The sequence below is a fragment of the Mercenaria mercenaria genome, chromosome 5, assembly GCF_021730395.1.
Source record: "Mercenaria mercenaria strain notata chromosome 5, MADL_Memer_1, whole genome shotgun sequence".
NCBI lineage: Eukaryota > Metazoa > Mollusca > Bivalvia > Venerida > Veneridae > Mercenaria > Mercenaria mercenaria.
Window position 1 is genome coordinate 3,311,671 of NC_069365.1, and position 19,395 is coordinate 3,331,065.

Sequence of the window (19,395 nt, forward strand, 5' to 3'; positions counted from 1 at the left end):
GCTGCCTATTCTATGCTATCATTTTGATACTTTTTACATCAAGCCCTACCTTCTTAAGAAAGACAGTATTGTTGTCTGTTTAATACTACATGTAGGAATATAAAGTATAAATAAGTACTCTTGGCAACATTTATCCTATCCATATAACGGCTACCAGGCAGTATTGAATTTCTTGATTTTCCGGAAAAATGAAGTTACGACGCCACTTCCAGTAACTCAAATGTGCAGAGATACCTTAAATGATTTCATCCTTTTTATCATTTCTGTTGGCATTATTTGAATTCTACGTTCTACGTATAGAACAACGTATCACTAAACTAAAAATCGTGTAAATAGGATAATATGCGATTCCGTATATGTTTTAATGATATCGTTATAAAATATACAGTGTTAATCAAATATTTTAAAACACATTTTTTTCTACTTTTTCATTTGAGCATTGATCCTACTTTGACACTAAATTAAAGTAAACGTTCCTAATTCAATACACCTAGATACAGAACTGTGTTTATCAAACTAAAGATAAAAAACATCAATCTCATAAAAGTTGAGAGTGAACATGTCACTATAAACCATACAGCTTATCACCTTGTATTCAACTGCAGTTTTTAATGAAAGAACCGGTGCTACCACTTATCAACATACTATTTATTTTATAAGCAAATACAGATAATTTTCACTTTTAAAGCTGAAAGGATCTTACCTATTTCAAATATTTATTTATACTCACTTTGCAACTACTTAATAATTTCAGTCTAATAATATTTATTTCAATTCGTGCTAACATTCATGTTGATATAAGAACAAGTTTAAACTAAAATATATGGAATATTTATTATTACAATTATATATGATTAACCAAGTACATTAGGAAACACATGTGGATATAAAATTGCACGGTGCCGTTGTTTATCATGAGTATGATAAGATCATTGTCGGCTATAGAACAAAGTGCAAGCAGGCGACATGCACTTCAGATGCCACAACTTCCCGATCCCGGGAAGGCTGACAGTCAATTTGCTAGTAATGAAAAATTGGATTTCTCTATCAGACTCGGCTCAACACTTGCTCGTGGTCATGATCTTGGAAATGAAAGAATCAGGAGTGGAATGCTGTCAACACTGGATGAATTGTCCATAACAAATGTATCAGAACATCCAGCAGAGTCTGAACAAATCATGATCCCTTCCAAAAGTAATTTGAGTCGACGGAACTCACGGCGGGGTAGTGTGGCCGTCAAACAGCTGAAGGTTAACCTTTCCAAAGAGACGGTATGTACACTACACGTGCAAAACGTTTTAAAGACTTTTTCTTCTAAAATTTAATTACGGGGAAAGCTCTACTGGTAAAAATGAGCAAATATGTCACGGTATAGAACTTGAATATTAAAACGGGCAAAAGGTGTGTAGTCGGCCGGGTAGCTCAGTCAGTAGAGCATCGGAACGGTATTCCGAGGCACCGAGTTCGAGTCACGATCTGGCTGCACGTTTTTCTTTGACATTTTTAGTTATTTAAATTGTTTTGAAATACGTATTTTTATGTAAACCACTAAACATATATTCTAAAAAATGATGAAATTCATCAGTAAAGTTACTTCACAATTAATAATTGGATAATACTGTCCTCTGGGGGTTGAAGAGTGTCATGTTTGTTCTATACTGTCTGTTGTCTGTGTAAGAAGTTTCGTTTCAAGCTCTCAAAGACGGAGAGATACTTAATTCAATCAACCACCACGTTCAAAACATGTTTGTGCAAATCTGGTATATCTAAGTAATGCATACGGTCAAGTTTTTAGGTTGTCACGAGATTTTTGTGTTAATTTTTCTCGCCCAATGGTTTTCATAAACTTCAAAAATATATGAGCGGCATGTTTCTCTTAGTTCGAAGAATGTATTTAGAGAAATGTCATACCAAGCATAAAACTAGTATCCAGGTTGCATAAGGGAATGCAAATCACAAGATAATTCAGAGTCATTGTTTTCAGGCATTGATGAAAATGAAAAGAGTATTTAAGATGGTCAGAATCATATCAGGTGTATGTCTAGCACTAAAAAGGTAAGACAGTCTATATGGACGTAGTTTGTGGTAATTTTTTATGATTAAAACTTCGCCGGGGGAATCCTTCAAATTTAGAAAAATCTCGAAAGTTAGCAGTTGCTTTCGTTTGTCATTTAAAGTTAAAGCAATGTGATTTATTCAATTTTTATTTGTAAATGTAAAAACACTTGTGTAGTACGAAAAATGTTTAGAAAAATGAACTTTCAAATTGTGGGTCATGCAGTAACATGTTGATGTAAGACAGATTTAATTTAACTATGCTTTATTTCATACTCGTGTAATATCAACCTGTATAATGAAACAAAATTAAGAAAAATATATCTCATTCAGTGATTTGTCGTTGAGTAAAATCATTGTTTGAAGTTCAGATGCGCAGAACGAGTGATATGATTCAAGTTCAACTCACTGTTTGAGATACATTATTTTCATCATTATCTATGATTATGATATTTTTATGTACATCTTTGAAGATATTCAGCAAATATTTGCCTGTTTTGTTTGGTCTTCTCTTACAGTGCCGCTTTGATGGTTGCCGCCATGGCGTAATAATTCTGACGTACAAACATCACATAATAACACACACTTTCAGTCATCTTTGTTTAATAGCACAATAAATCTGGCCGTGTCAGAATTATTAATCAGCGTCATGAAATATCCAAGAATTGCGTGGGAATATAAGTGTTGTTTGATAACGTTTTTGGCCTTACTACGTGTACGCTTTGTCAAGGAACGCCTGTACGTAAAAACTATGACAAAAATGGCAGTTTTATGTTAGCATGCCGTTTGTAACCACGCTTGAGAATAATTTGAAATAGCCACAAAAATTAAGCGTCTAAAGGACTGCGACTTGATCCGGGAATGACGCCATCAATATGGCGACCGATTATGAAAATACTAATGATAGATAGAATCTCAATAAATCCACAGAAGTAATGAATAATGGTCATTCACGGGTATTAAGCCCTGAAACAGACGAAACCGGCATTTTCAATGTTTTTTTGGCATTTCTAAGACATACATTTTATTTAAATCAATATTAACAGTTCTATTTGTAGCCCACCGACTTACATTACAACGTCGCTACAACCTCCTAATATGTATTATTCTCCGTTTTAAGGTAATATAATTATTTCCGAAAGTAATTAAAGATAAATCTGGGAATATAAATTACCAAACTGTTCTTTAAATGAGTACCTTAAATATACGAAATGATGCGAAAACTCCAGATCAATGTCATTATAGTTTTATTGTCCATGCGTGTTAAGTATATAAACTTAAATTGTTTACATAGCTGCTTTGGTTCAAGTCTTGATGAATGAATGTTGAATATTAAAGGTACGTGAAGCAGTGTGAGACAAAGACTTGGTCATTTATGGAGATGTACCTTCATGTCAAGGAAGATCTAAACCAACTTGTAGCATTTAATCCACAAAGTTATGCACGAGTAGAACCGGTAAAAGTTTCACTGTATCCAATGGGAATTTTCCCTTATAATGTAATAGATTGTCAACGTTCTCATAGATCTTAAGAATCACAAACTGTATGTATTAACTAACTCTTTTTATAATTCTGTTAAATGCAAATTATATTCTGGGACAAACAAATATTTAAACAACAAAGAGCTTCAAGGCATTAACTCTTATAATTTCTGAAGCGATTTCAGTATTTTTGAGCTTTGTGTTTACACAGTTGCTGATCAAATCAAGCCGATTTCCATTTATTTTGACAGGAAAGGTTAAAACTGAAGAAACTGTTACTGATAGATCCACCAAGAAGGACAGCCGATAATGTTAAAGTGGTAGGTACAAAGTTCAGTTGTAAGATGTTTGAAATTGAATCATTTTAATAAAGCGAATGCATTGAAAACATTGCATTCACCTTTTTACATATGTAAAATTCAAAAATATATGTACACTAATAATTTTAGCAAATAATATTATTATATAATGCTTAAAATGTGATTTATTTATAGTGCACTTTGCCACTGCCAAGCTTACCTCATAAAACATTTCACTTGTATTACATTGCATATGGATTGTCAGTAATCTTCAAGCTAAATGATTGCCTGTCAATTCATTCTTTGGGTAGCAACTTCACAAAATGTTCACGTTTTTTCTTCTTCTTCAGATATTAGCATTGATGAGGGACAACAAATCATTCCAGGATTATCCTTTCCATATTCAGTTTGAACTGGCACGGTGCATGACATATCAAAGGTAAACAGGGACAACAGTTAAAAAACGAATATAATTAGGGTTATTACTCAGAAATAACCAGGTTTATTTTAGCGACGGATATTCGTTTTGATTAGATATTAATCGTACAGAAGTTTAATAAATAAATAAGTACATAAATAAATGAAATATAGTTTACTATAAGAATAGCACTCCAGCTTTAGCGAATACGGCGGAAACTGCCGATGATTACCGAATTTGTCGTCATTATCAATAATGACGTGATAAGCACCCTCTTTTCACGAGGAAGCCAATGCCTGACTAGCAAAAAAATTGGTGCATATTAGTGTTGCACGTTGTGCATGTGTAGCATGTAAGTGCGTGGTGTAACACGTTAGTGTGTGGTGTAGCACGTCAGTGCGTGGTGTAGCACGTCGGTGCATGTGTAGCACGTTAGCGCATGGTGTAGCGCGTCCGTACACGGTGTAACTCGTCCGTACATGGTGTAGCACGGTAGTGCATGGTGTAACAAATCTTGCGTGTTATGTAACACTTTAATAACTTACCATATTAGTCCACTGGGTCAAGCAAATCAGGGGATGGCTTAAAATAGTTTTTATTCTTCGTTTGTCACATAACACCTTAAGCTTGAGTTTCCGCTACGCGCCAGTCAGATGTGCTTTATTGTGTTACTATCGCGACTTCAGAATTACTTAGCGGCCACATATCTCCACAACGACAGCAGGACAAATTATAGGATGCTTTACGCAATACAGGGACAGACGTTTAATTTGAAAACAGTGTTCTAAGGACTTGATCTATCTATCGCCAATATGGTACCGCGGAGGATCTGATCTATCTGTCGCCTATATGGTACCGCGGAGGATCTGATCTATCTGTCACCTATTTGGTACCGCAGAAGATCTATCTATTGAAACAAGCATATTGACTCTGACTGTTTAAATAAGTGACAATTCATAGTGCTAGTTGTAATAAATTTATCACTATGAGGACATTTGCCCGATATGAATAATGATAATAATAATGATAATTACATGATGTCTTTAACTGAAGTAAAGTTGTTGTCTTTTTAATTATTGTTGGGAGACCTAGTCTTCCGTTTGAGTATGAGATTCCCCAAATGTACATGAATGGCCACCATAAACACCTGTTATGCAAAACAGACCAAGCTGTTTGGGAATCGAGCCAGGTATGTTGGATTATGGTAACCGGAGTCTTAAAATAATGTAGTATAATAATTTCATACTTTAAAAATAATACTGACTTGTTTTAGATGTATTTTCCAACGTTTTCCATTTCGTGTGAGCCTTTGAAAATGAAAAAGCTAAAGTTTTTATATGGTTGCAGCTGCATAAGAAATTAAAAAGCATTATTTTTCGATTTAATTGTCTGAATTTAGCTGACCTCATTAGTCATAAAAAGATTACAAAGAGGAAACATAGTGTTAAGAAGAGTCATAAAAAACATCATGTTCAACGAAGACGATCTGTTTGTCTCAACTTATCATAGTATATGTACAAGGAGAAAATTAGCTCCGAATAATAATTTGTAAATTTGCTTGTGCTTTTGCAAGACAAATAACACCTCTCATACCTGATATTATGATGTTGGGTAATAATATACATTTATCAAAATGTTATTGTGTAGTATTTATACTGTTTGTGAACATGTTATGTTAAAGAAGTTACCATTTATTAATGGTAATACGATAATCACTTAAAATGCTTAGAGTATCATTGCCAGTGGTTAATAATACAACTTTCTGAATTTGTGTTTTTTTCCAATAGTTACGAGGCTAGACGTGTTGTACTGAAGATGGGACATAGACCAGAGGCATTCTACATTGTTCTTTCAGGCTTTGTGATGGCAAATGTGGAAGATATTTGTCCAACGAGCGGGAAGAAATTTGTGAAAACTGTAAAAGAAATGGGACCCGGAGATACATTTGGTGTGAGTAGAGTAACCCGAACTTTGTCCATTCATAGGCATATTGGTGTCTGGTATACACATAAAGCACAGCATTAAATAGAAACATTTTGAGTATTAACATTTGCTGAACATTGTCGTTGTTTGTAACTGCAATCATCAATTATCACACAGCTTTTATCAAAAATCATGCGACATTCACGAGATATCACACAACATTCATAAGTTATCGATATCACAAAAGTTGTTGTCTTTTTTAACCTTTGGTCTGCTGACGGCAAGTAATTTTGTCTTTGCGACCAGTACAGACCATGATCAGCATGCATGACAATGCAGACTGATCTTGGTCTGCACTGTTCGCCAGTATATTTTTGGTAAGCACCTCTTTCAACAGTTACTGTTACTATCCAAATTGAAAGGTGGACAAGTTCATTATTTAAATTTAGCAGGGTAATGGTTAATTAAGGCATGTGGCGTAGTGCATATGAAGTCATATCTTACAAGCAATACTTTTGATCTATATTAGTTAATATATTGTAGATTTAGTTACGATAATTTTTCAGAGCCTGAGTAAAAAACGATGTGCATCATTATGTAGCAGATTATCACGTATGAGTCACTAAACCGTATTGCTATTTACGGCAGCAAGTTGACAATTTCAGGAACTGGCATTAATAGAAGGAAGTAGGCGTACAGCAACAATAGTGTGTAAATCGTCTGTGGAACTACTAGTTATTTTAAAAGATGTACGTATTAAAATAACAACACACGACAGAGGTTGACATTAAGAATATTATGCAGCAACACTATTTATTGCATAATCAATTATGAACTCGGTTAAGTTACAATGGGATCCGGTACGTGTTTTGTTGATATTGATGTTCAAATTTCATATCAGGTGCATGACATCATTTGTGACGTCAGTTTATAGCGTGTCGTCATCTTTGAAATTTATATACTTGACAAGATAAAGAACACATCTGTATCATTTATAGAATAATAATACTTGTATCATGTGTATGTAATAAAACGATATATAGGTTCGTTCTTTCGCGGAATAATATTAGGTCCTTATTTCACGCAATATTTGCGCTGCAGAACTCGTGCATATTTCTCGATACAAGTATAATAACTTGTAAATTTATTCACTATCGACTTAAGTGACAATATAAATTACTACCTTGTAAAACGAAGACATTAGAAAATGGCTTGAGTAGATTAGATATCACGTGATTAAGGCTTAAGGAGAACCAGTTTTCGAAAACAGTAAAATTTCTAACGTACTTACCTTTTTACATATTATTTTTGCATTGTAATAATGGCCTACAGCAAATCATGCAGAATGCTATCATATCGCATTGCTGTTTGAAATCATGATATTTACCATATCCCCATCAGTCCTTTATTTGTAATGATCACAGACATCTTGAGATATACTAGTATATGTTGCATGCGTGAAATAAATACCGATTGAAGTGGCTGAAATGATCAGTACATATTTGTTTTTAAGGACTTCGATAACATCATAAGAAATCCTTTAGTGAAACAAATCGATGAGCACGTTGCTTTTTGCAAGTAAGTATTATCCGTTTACAGTTTGAAGCTATAAGACATTTTGAACAGTGGTACACCACGAACGATCGTAAATGTTAAATCATAAAGTGTTTCACAGGATTCATTTATGAATTATTTACATAAAAAGAACGGTATTCAACGTAGAAACCTGTGAAAAAGACTATACTTCTGTTTACACAATGATTTGATAGAACAAAGTTTCAAAATATACTTAGCTTCCAAAAAAGTATCAACCTTGTTGTGACATGATTATAAATTCTCTTGAATGTTTTATGTACTGCTGTCGAAAGGTTATGACTTTTTTTAAATAGACGTAAAGTTTCCTTTGTTCAGAAACTTTATTATAAAGGGATTTTCTTTTTCTAGAACAATGCCGTTGTTTCAAGACTTTCCATGTGACAACCTGGCGGATAACCCAGCACAGTTTTTCTATCATTTCTTCAAGTAAGTGTAATAGGAGCGGAAAAATGTGCAGCCCGATATAGGACTCGAACCTGTGACGTTCTGCTCGCAAGTCAGATGCTCTACCAACTGAGCTAATTGGACAACCGATATCACAGACCAATTATATACATTATATACACACTGCTACATTCCTCTCTCCTTTTTTTCAAAGACAAACTCAGATTCTTTTGAATATCCCTAGCTCTAGGATTCCAAGGCTAGTCACCACACTCACGCACCAATGTTATAGGAGCGGAAAAATGTGCAGCCCAATACTGGTCTCGAACCTGCGACCTTCTGCTTGCAAGTCAGATGCTCTACCAACTGAGCTAATCGGACAATCGATATCACAGACCAATTATATACATTATATACACACTGCTACATAAGTCTTGTGACAAATATTTTGTCTAGTAATTAGAAAAAAAAATTAAATACATTACAGACATGACTTTGGTTTAAACAATATTTATTCATATATATTTACAACATGAAACGTTACATAGTTACAGCATGAAGGATTGAGTAGAAAGCCAAGCTTATTTGAAAACTCTCTCCTTGGCATGACATGACTTTGATACTGATTCCTTTACATTATAGGTGAAAAGTACGATTAAAAGAATACGGTTGGAAACGAAGCTTATACATTAAAATACCACTTTGATCCACTTTATTCCATAAAAAGTTTTCCCCTAAAAAACTTTGACATCATATATCAATATGAAAAAAATCAGGAGGTAGAATTAGGAAGTTTTTTTAATTTTCTAAATATTTTGATTTATTTTGAATGGATCGTCAAAAACGATTTTGATTTTTCATACCAAAATTTTTAAAACCATTCAGTTTTGAAATTACTTATGAATGGACTTTTATAAATTCAGGATATCTTAGCTTGTATGAAGGATATTATAGTCATGCAAACATTTTTGGTAAAATGTTGACTTTCTTATCAAATTTTAAGATATTTTGAAAATTCAAAAAACATTTACTACGACACGTCAAGATCTTGCTGAATAAAGTCGCAATCCACGAAAAACCCTGTAACGGCAAGTGGACCAAACAGTAATGTAAACAAATAAGCAGTGTAATTTTAATAACGTTGAATTCTTTCCGGATGAATGAAACTTTTTCAAGACACATTACTGTTCTGTACTGTTCTGTGTTCTCGTAAAAAGGTATGACATTTTTAAAAAAGGTCTTTGATCCTTTGGGATCATGGAGTCCATTCAATATATGTGTAATAGAATTCCGCCTAAGCCGGTGCTAGGGGGCGTAAGAGATGTTGCACATTTCATTACCTCTCATGATCAGACTCAGTCGAACAGAGTCTGTTATTCTGCTTGTTTCCATGCTTGCAAAGAATCTTTTTTCAGATTTTATTGGTTCAAGATAGTTCTTTCATTTTAATTCATACTGGGTACAATTCAATGTATGCTTTAGACCAACTGTCGGGCTTCTACGCATAAAACATATTTGGAATAGCAAATGGTATTATAAACAGGATCGAGTGTTGAAAAAATGATAATATGTATTCTATATGTGTTTTCAGAAAGGGTGATATTGTTGTGAAGGACAGTAGAGAATCAAAGTATATTATTGCTGTAAAAGCTGTAAGTACTTTTTACAATGTACATCTGGTATTTATCCCAGCGGTATATAGATATATAGCGACTTCTGAATTAAACACATGTATTCAAAATTATCAGCATTATTTACATGTCCAGATATGTTAAAGTTATGCGAGGCTGAATTTTTATCAACACAAAATGGCACGTGTCAATATGCAAATTAAATGCCTATATATGAGCATTATATCAATACTATCAATGCCGTGAACATATCTTTTCTTAGCTCTCCAAGAAAGTGCTTCTGCTGTGGTCAGTATGAATGGTTGGATGCTTGCCTTTATTACGTTTTGTCCGATGAAGAATATTTCAATAATCTCTCATTTTTGACAGGTCCTTGATAACATTTTCATCAGAAACAGATGAGGTAATTATAAAAGTTCTTAACGTATACTGCTTAATTGAGAAATGAGGAAACCTGATGTAACACCAGTCCAAGCAAATTACATGCCCTGGTTTAATTCAAATTGTGCCTCCATAATTAAATTCAGTTTTCTTTTATGTCAGGGAAAGTGTAAAGTTATAAGTAGATACAGTGTGAAAAGCAAATGCGGAAGGAACAGAAGGATGACACCGAGCCAGAAAGACATGAATGCCTCATTCCCGCAGTATGAAGATATGAAGAAAATAATGACACTGCACCGGAAACCTAGTTAGTATAATCAAAGTTTATCTAATAATATTATGTCTTTTTGATATTGTAACGAAATATGTTTCTTATTTTTCAAGCATCTCTCTCTCTCTTTCATATATTTAATGAAACTTCTTAAGTTTTTGAAGTATTTGTTTTGCAGAAACGGAGGCTGAAAGACTGAAGGAAAGTATCTGCCTTGGCCTCCTAACCGGTCAGATAGATAAGACACGATTGGCTGACCTCGGTCCAGACGTGCAGAGACCAAAATCGTCAGTATGTATGACATAGCGTTAAAATACTATATGAAAATTCATTTCTTAGATTCACGTTCGTATATATGTGCGGATTTGGGCATCTGACGGAGCGAGTTATTGATGTTAGGATTAGCACTACTGAAGGTCGAGGCTATTACTTGGAACAACGATAGAATAGCTTGAACACTAAAGGTTGAAGGACATCTATTTTTTGACTTGAACCAAAATATTAAAAAAAAACAACACATAATAAGAGCTTTTGAAGAACACATTTATTTTTGTACTACTGTAACTATATCTAAGATGTAGGCACTAGGTCTAACATGCGTACTCATCATTTTATTTCGACAGATGACTGTAGCCGATGTTGAGAAGAAATTGAGACCTCCACCACTAGAGAAAAGCAAGACTCTGAGTGATTTCTTCGATTCCGTTACCAAGACAAGAAAAAATGAAATAGTAAGATAAAATAATATACATATAATATACATATGTTAATTATTTCTACCATCATCTTAAGACCAAATATTTTACCTCATAAAAGAAATATTTATTCGTACGATGAATTTGGATTGAAAAAAAACACATGAAAAACGTAAAAATTGATATACTGAAGACTGTTAGGTTAACGATATCCAATGCACATCTTCCACTACAACCATTTTAGCATAAGAAGTTTAGTTCCATGTAAAAACTTTTACTTAATATGTAAAATAATTGTGAAAGAGCTACATTTATAAATGAAATGCCACACAGTACTACTTTGAAAAAAGCTGCCAGTTTTTAGCGGTAGTATACATTTAAACTGTGTTCAACTATACATGCATATTACTCTTTACAGTTTATACATAAAATATGTTAATTTCATGTTTACATGAAGCGTATGCAATAATTGTTGATGTTTTCAAGTATGAAATTTGAACCTAGTATATTGTATACCTTTAAAATAGAAAAAGTAGAAACTCCACAGGTCGTTCAACACGACAAAAACGAAAATGTTGCAGGCTCGGTTTTATTGAGCCTGTTCATGGACGGTAGTGGAAATGCATGCTACCGTCCACGCCCTCTAGCCCCGGGTTGAGCAGAACTCAACATTTACACATGCTAAAAGTACAAGTCTGATGCATTTTAATACTTTGCGATCATGTTTTAGGAAACAGATGAAGAATTGTTGTCTGTTGTACACGGAAAATTTTGGGGCACAAGATTGCAGCATATTCGAAAAGTGAAATCTGCATCAAGACAAGGTAAATGTCGACCTTCAGAAACTTAAACTACGACCCCCAAACTGGAATTATTGCCAGTGCGACATATTGATGTACTAAATGTGTTTTCACGAAATAAAAGGCGGTCGTCGTGTAAATATATAATAAACAGCCCAGAAGGTTTCATGCACGTTTCAGTTCATATCGCATTGCATTGATGATTACAATGATCAACTGTTTTTTTGCTTTTTTTCATATTGAGGACATACATGTCTTGCATTCAGTAGACTCATCATGCAAGATCAGATTTTAAAAAAGTCAGTGTTTTTATTTTTCGTCTTCTGTTAGCTCGATATTTATTTGAATCTAATGTTTTGATTCCGTTTGCTGCATTACTAGGACAACGAAGACTGTTGTCTGCGAAATCAACATCATCGAGATCGTCTACAAATCCTTTTTATTCCGTAGAAAAACATACCTACGCACAAATAGCTGAGTTAGGAACTGGAACAGTGTTTGTGAGTTTCAATATTTCTTTTTTTCTAAGATTTTTAACAATGATGGAAAATACTCTGTCAAAATCATTTTTGACGATAAATTAAATTAGAGTAGCTTAAGTCCCATAGAATGCCGCATAATATAAATGCATTGTGTTAGATTTAAAGATAAATCAAGAAAAATCTTGCCACAGAAAAAGTTGATCAAACAGCAAGTCTGAATATTTTAGGGATTGGAGTCTCTTGTTCAGAAGCCAACAACATGTTTTAGCCTTGTTAGTGAAGGGGCTGAGTGTATTTTCATCTCGAAAAGACTGTTTTTATCATTGGCAAACATAAAAGTTCTTCGTGTGGTGACAGACATGGTTTGTATTGTACGCTTAATTTCTGTCAGCAATAGTCTGTTTTCTGTTTTAGTTCAAAGTTATTAAGTCGTAGTTGGTGCTAATAGCATTTTTAACCGAACTATAACATTTTCAGTAACACTTGCTTTAAAACAGCCCGAAAAGGGACAAGATTCGGTCCAATTGTCCAAATGCAATAAAAAAAATGGAATGTACTTTCAATGGAGCAAATACGTAAAAATGATCTTAACTGTTACTTAGGTCATGTACACGAAACGTGTTTGCTTTCCGTGATAAGTTCATGAAGCATTAACATGTAAGTTGGCATACATTTTTTTCAATAAAACTGTTATATTGAACATTGTCACAACTATACAGAATATCTAGGGCTTTTTAACCAATTGATAGGTTCTTATTATACTACGATATATGCAGAGATATGCATATAAAATGAAACAAGAATTATTGTTATTGATTTATTATTTGTTTATATTTCAGATACAGACATATCCTTCTAAAGAATTTATTGAAGAACAAGTACAAAACTACAGAAATTGGCAAAAGTATAAATCTGGACTGGTGGTAGAAGTCCTGAATAGACGCCGTTCACCTTGAACTTGATAACTACAGTTTCTGTATATTCTACATTAGTCTTTCAAAAACTGTATTTTGTGCGTAATATGAAACGAAAAATAGTTATATCTCTTGAAACTATACCCAACACAGTCAGAGCAACTTAATAAATCAAACATACTTGGAATATGCTTATGACAGTTATGGAGAGAAATAACGAAAACGTCTACCAATAAGTACTTCAATGCATCTTATAACTTTACACTACCAAGGGCAAATTAGGCAGGATGCAATGTTAAACTTGAGCAATGACTGCACGATGGTGCAGATTGTACCCCGAGCGGTCAAATACCTGACATATTTGCGACATTCTTCCTGTAATATCGTTTAATAGTTTCCATAAAGATATCTCGAAGAGTGTTCTAAATTCTAGAAATGGAACTGACACAGAATGTTTGTGGTGAAAATTTAAGTTTAGTTTTTTTTCATATTTATGATATATCTCTAGTGTCGAACTTCATATTGAGCTCTTTTATCTCTAGTAGACTTTATTCCCTTTCACAATAACGGTCTTTAGCTGCTGCGTAGTTTCACCCTGAGAACATAGGTTTTTAGATTTATTGTGCAATCCGCGTGCCATAGCGTAGCGGCTGTAAATTGGAGTCAGTGATGGTGTATTTTTCTTTGGGATCATGGAGAACATGCCGTTCTTCTGTAATAGAACTCCGATTAAGCTGGTGCCAGTGGGCGTGAGGGGTGCTGCATGTTTCAATAATTTCAAACTACTATTCAAATAACTATCATGTCCCTTGGTTGTGTTGTATATTGCAAAAAGATCTTTTCATAGATCTTAGGAGAATAAATCGTATATATATGTATATTATCTTACTATAGATAGTTCCGTCCTTATTCGAAGAAGGCATGTTCCTTTCGGTTGAGGTCCCCGTTCAGAGAGTACAGTCATTATTCACATTATTGATACAATAGTTGGTTAGCTAACCTGAACCTAAGTGCAATATATTCGGCAAAATGTACAAAACATGAATACAGTTGCAGGAGGGGTACAAGCAATCAACAACGAAACATTATAAATAAGCGTACCAATATTGTCTGTGAGATTTCAAATTCATAAATTAAATAAGTGAGTTGACTAAGAAAGTTTCACTCTTCAATAAGTCATGACAGCTGTTGGGATTAAAGTTAGGACTAACCATTTTATGTTATGTTCGCAATTAAACCATTGCAAGACTTGCTGAAAAAAAAGATTGTGTTAAGATATGTAATACTACTTGTAAGTAGATGCCAGAAAAATAAAACCTTTTAATCATGTAGTGCCCCTGTCCTTATACACGGGGTCTTTGTGGACAAGTGGTTAAACTCGACTTCGAATTGATTGTTCCTTACAACTGTGAGTTCCAATCTCGCCGATTTCTCGCGAAACATATCAAGATGTCTCCACGTCTTCGTGTACTTGATGATTAGCAAGAAGAATATTGATTTTCTGCAGTATTTCAAACGCGTTGCAACGGTTTTACTCCTTCTTCACAATAGTTTGATCATTTATCAGGACAAAGTGCAAAAGTTAAGTGTAAATAAGTTTGTGCATCTGGTAATTCCTCAGAAGCCACATTTCAAGATTGTTTGATTTCTGCAGAGTGTGCACGCAGATATTCAGATAGATGTCTATCATATTGTCACTGCATCAAAAAAATTAACCAAATTATCTGTTGTTGGCATTTTATGTTTACATGTCTATAACAACAATAAATATAGTTATAATTCTTCCATTTTAAATGTGTTTCAATATGTAAGGGTGTGCATTAGAGCGAATTCATGTATAATCAAACATAAATTATGTATGTACTTTTAAATTTTGAGACGACTACTTTTGCCAGCGATATAAAGAGTTAAAGGTTAATAAAACAGTTGATTGCAAAAAGTACGAATTGCAACTTTGTTTTGTCATATTGAATATTACATACATTACACATTTCAAACTTTGATCGCGCTGATCTTATAAGGGTCTTTGTGATGGGTGAATGTCCTTTTATTCAAAAGCATACTTCAGTGACTAGAAGGTATCTATTATCTCCTGCAAACCGTGCATATTTAAACTCCAGGCATAAAAACAGGCGGTCGATTTACAACAGTTAAAATGCACTGAATTCCACAAGGTAATATGTGTTAGAAAAACTACTACTGGAAAGAAAACAATTTCTGCTACTCATATAATTTTATATGCGTATGGGAAAATATCTAGAAATAGGGCAGATGAAAGAAAACAATTATTTTAAGATTGTTAGATGCATGACTGTATTTTATGAGTAGCTTGTAACACAGATAGATTACTTTTCCATTTCACTTGTATAACACGGACATGGTTAGGATTGACAAACTATGTTCACTCAGTAATTTCGCTCCACAAGAAGATTTTTTACTATGTGTAAAGATATTGTTCTTGTTTATTTTTATGTGTTTAATGTCGCACCGACACAAATTGGGTCAAATTGCGACTTTCCAGAATTGATGGTAGAGGAAGACCAAAGGTGTTCCTCTGTGCATTATTTCATCACTAGTGTGTACTTTGGAAGAATCTCAGACCTTACGTATGCCAGCTGGATGACATCCTCCCGCGGAAATTTCAACGTCCCGAACGAGGCTTGAGCACCCATCGATGCGGGGCAAGTGATTTAAAGTCAGCGACGTAAACCACTCGGCCACGGTGACATCCCCCAACACCCCACAAACCCTAAATCCTTAAGAGGATTTATGGAACGTCTTTACATGTAAAGACTACATGTTCTTGTATACTATTCAGTCTAATGTCTTGTTGAAAGTCTGTGACAAGTGCTTGTTTGAAAGTATGGCATACTTTTCAGACGTTGAACCGTATTAAAGTTTATCATACTTTCAATATTAACACGAACACGTACAAATATAAACTTTAATGATATTTGTACTGCTGTGATATGTACAATGAGTGATCACATATGATAATCTTTAGCAGCGTCTATCGTTGGTGCATACCTGTACGGATTAAATAGAAGAATTACAGAGGACCATCTATGTCTTATCTTATACCCCAGTCACACATGCGGCGTGGATAGCTACGTCTAGCCACGGATAGAAACGTAGTAATCTGTATCGATCCGTACCTGAGCCGTAAGGATTGGGACGAATTGATACTTTAAGGTACGGAATAGGTACGGATCGATAGGGATTACTACGTTTCTACCGTGTTAGAGACATACAGATACTAAATAGAAAAATGGCGCGAAAAAAAATGGTAGCATAATGGCGGATACAAATAGTCCTCAGTTTTTTTGCTCTGTAGAGCTATTTTCCATATTTTCTTTGCAATTTTTTTGCTAAAATCACATGACAGGTCTATGCTTGACATGTAGGTAGCATTTTCATAATGAAATAACATTACAAAATTTTTCATCGAAACTTAGATCACACACCATCAGTATATTTGGGGTCTCATTTTTTAGCTGATTTTGCAGTTCGTGTGTTTGACTGTAATTATTTTTCTTGCATCAAACATGACCCCCACTTTTCTTTTGATTTTTCTTTAGCACTAACAATATTCTCAAGATGTACAGACATTTAAAATGGGTCCTGGTGTGTGCTGCGGCCATTGGAAATAGGTCAATTTTATATAGAATAAAAAACAAAAACTATTTAGTATGTTATAACCTAGACGTAACTATCCTAGCCGTATGTGTGACTGGGGTAAAAGGAATGTCATATAGATATCAAGCGTGTGATTTGTGAGAAGGTAAGGCTACTTTTTTTTTATAGAAGTTTCAATTAATTAGAATAAAATACTTGTCTAAACTTTCGATACTTCGGTTTAACCCAGACATTTATTAACCCATAAACACATATACCGAAAGCAGACACAAGGGATACTTATTCTGAAAGAAACAAAAATTAAATGCCCTTCTCTTATCGTTTCTATATTGTGATAATAACTGTTATTTAAATTAAATTATTTTTTTGTTTGTTTGCTGGCTTGTTTGTGGACAAATATTGTTATAGACTGGTAAGTAATAGCAGTGACGTCATTTTGAGGGTTTCAATGTAACAGTTGACAAAATCTAAAGCACAGGAGTCGTTCAACCAAAAAAGAAATATGTTACAAGTGTAACTGCTGTACCGATAACATTGTACTTCATAAAATACACCACTGCTTTAAAAATAGAGAACTCAGAAAATCACTGTTCCGAAGTATTATTCAGTTCTTTGGCTATGAAGTGTTTTTTTCAATATATGAGATTAAGTGAGACCCGACAAGTCTGTGAACTTGTCTCTGGTTTGTTCTGTTTATCAGGAAATGCGCATGATGAATTTCATAAGATAGCTCTCAAGTTTTTGCATTATCTGTTCATATAATATTACTGTTAATGAAAATGTTCAGCTGGAAATTTATCATAACTTGCTCTTGCTTTTCGTTTCGGTAAGATCTTGTTCTCATGAGGATTATTTCAATACTGGTAATTCGAGGTTGGCGGTATGCTCATTGCTACATTACATATTTGTATAGCATAATAATAATACTTGTATTATCCATCTGTTGATATAAAAGTATTTGGGGTGAATATGTACCGCTTGACATTAAATATAACTTGCTCTTGCTTTTCGTTTTTATGTAAGATCATGTCCGTATCATTTCAATAGCGGTTATTGAAACACTTGATATTTAAGATATCTGCAAACGTTTGGAAAGTTATTGTAAACATCTTAAATAACTTGAAATAGTAACACGAGTGTTGATTTTATCTGTATATTTTTTACATGTTTGTAAAATTGTATTGAATGTGTTCATTGTACATGCAAATCTTTATCATATATGCTGTAAATATGTTCTGCTCTCCCTCGAGGAGGAAATAAAATATCTATCTATCTATCTGTTGTCTTTGCATAGCAGTGTAAACTGGCATTACGGAGTCTCTAGGTTATTTGAATATCCCGGTTGTTTTCGATTACTTACACAAGAGATTATCAACAGCTGGGGAATTCCAGTTAAAGTGCGCATGCGCAGAAATTGAGGCCTCTTGAAGGTAAATATCGGCCATGATCAATTGCTCCTATTTGCAGACGGTATAGTGAAAGGAAAAAATCGACCTATTCAATACCATGGCCTTAAAAGTTAAATTATCGATTAAAAATAGAAACCAAATATCTACGATGTCGTTTAGGCATTTAGTGTTATATAGCGCAAATTATTTTAGTAGTAGTGTCCGTGGACGAGTGGTTAAGGCATTGGACTACGAACTTTGTGGACCGGGTTCAATACCCGGTTTTGTTTCTTTTCTATTTTTTTCAAAGTTATTAGTTATATTGACAGTTGTTAATTTCTTTTTAGCGTGACGTTGCAAACGTCATTCAAACGTAATTTGACGTAACTGTAATGAGCGTTTTATAGATCTAGTATTTGATAAATTCTTGAAATATGCTTTTCAAATCATTATCACGCTTTAGAATAATGTTTTAATTTTGAATATAGCTGAATTTATACATGTACGTTTGCAGACCTCTTGGTGATGAGGTCTTACATGAAACCATTTGATTTTCTTGATACGTTTTTGTATATACTTTTGATCATCGACATTTCATATAATCGTATGCATTTGTTTGTCTATTCATGACGTTATTAGATACAATAACTTACTATTTATTTACTTGCTTGGGCTGGTAATTGGATAAGCCACGAGGACAAACGTTTATATTGCTTACAAGTAACTGTCTTCAAAGGCAATATTTGCTTCATGGCAGACAATTATTTAATAAGGTTTGAGAAGTATTCATATCCGTATATTTCATTGGAAAGATTGGGTTTAAATAATCAGGTTTACGTGCAATAAGTTATCTGTTTAGTGTGCTTTATTTGCTAGTCACTTTGTTAAATACACTTCCCATTTTATGACAGACTTATTTTTCCTTTAGCATAATATTATACATGCATATATATTTTACCTTGTTTTGCAAGGCATACTAAGTCACATTATATTTATGCCGTAGCTGAATGTTATATACTAGGGTCTTTGATTTCTTTTTCT

General features: G+C 33.8%; 1 protein-coding gene across 1 annotated transcript; it reads left to right on the forward strand.

The window, feature by feature from the left end:
• Positions 1 to 754: 754 nt before the first annotated feature.
• Positions 755 to 16,171, forward strand: LOC123558054 (uncharacterized). Its single transcript, XM_053542512.1, has 17 exons — positions 755 to 1,271; positions 1,985 to 2,055; positions 3,394 to 3,511; positions 3,788 to 3,856; positions 4,186 to 4,274; positions 6,041 to 6,203; positions 6,842 to 6,925; positions 7,690 to 7,754; positions 8,121 to 8,198; positions 9,748 to 9,808; positions 10,331 to 10,475; positions 10,618 to 10,730; positions 11,063 to 11,170; positions 11,865 to 11,958; positions 12,316 to 12,434; positions 12,644 to 12,778; positions 13,256 to 16,171. The coding sequence occupies exons 1-17, from the start codon at positions 915 to 917 to the stop codon at positions 13,370 to 13,372; spliced, it is 1,986 nt and encodes a 661-aa protein (XP_053398487.1). The 5' UTR covers positions 755 to 914; the 3' UTR covers positions 13,373 to 16,171.
• Positions 16,172 to 19,395: the final 3,224 nt, after the last annotated feature.

Coding starts and splice junctions, on each gene's coding strand:
- LOC123558054 (XM_053542512.1), top strand. CDS start 915: ATGAGTATGATAAGATCATTGTCGGCTATAGAACAAAGTGCAAGCAGG. Junction 4,275..6,040: donor CGGTGCATGACATATCAAAG/GTAAACAGGGAC, acceptor TTTTTCCAATAG/TTACGAGGCTAGACGTGTTG. Junction 7,755..8,120: donor GAGCACGTTGCTTTTTGCAA/GTAAGTATTATC, acceptor TTCTTTTTCTAG/AACAATGCCGTTGTTTCAAG.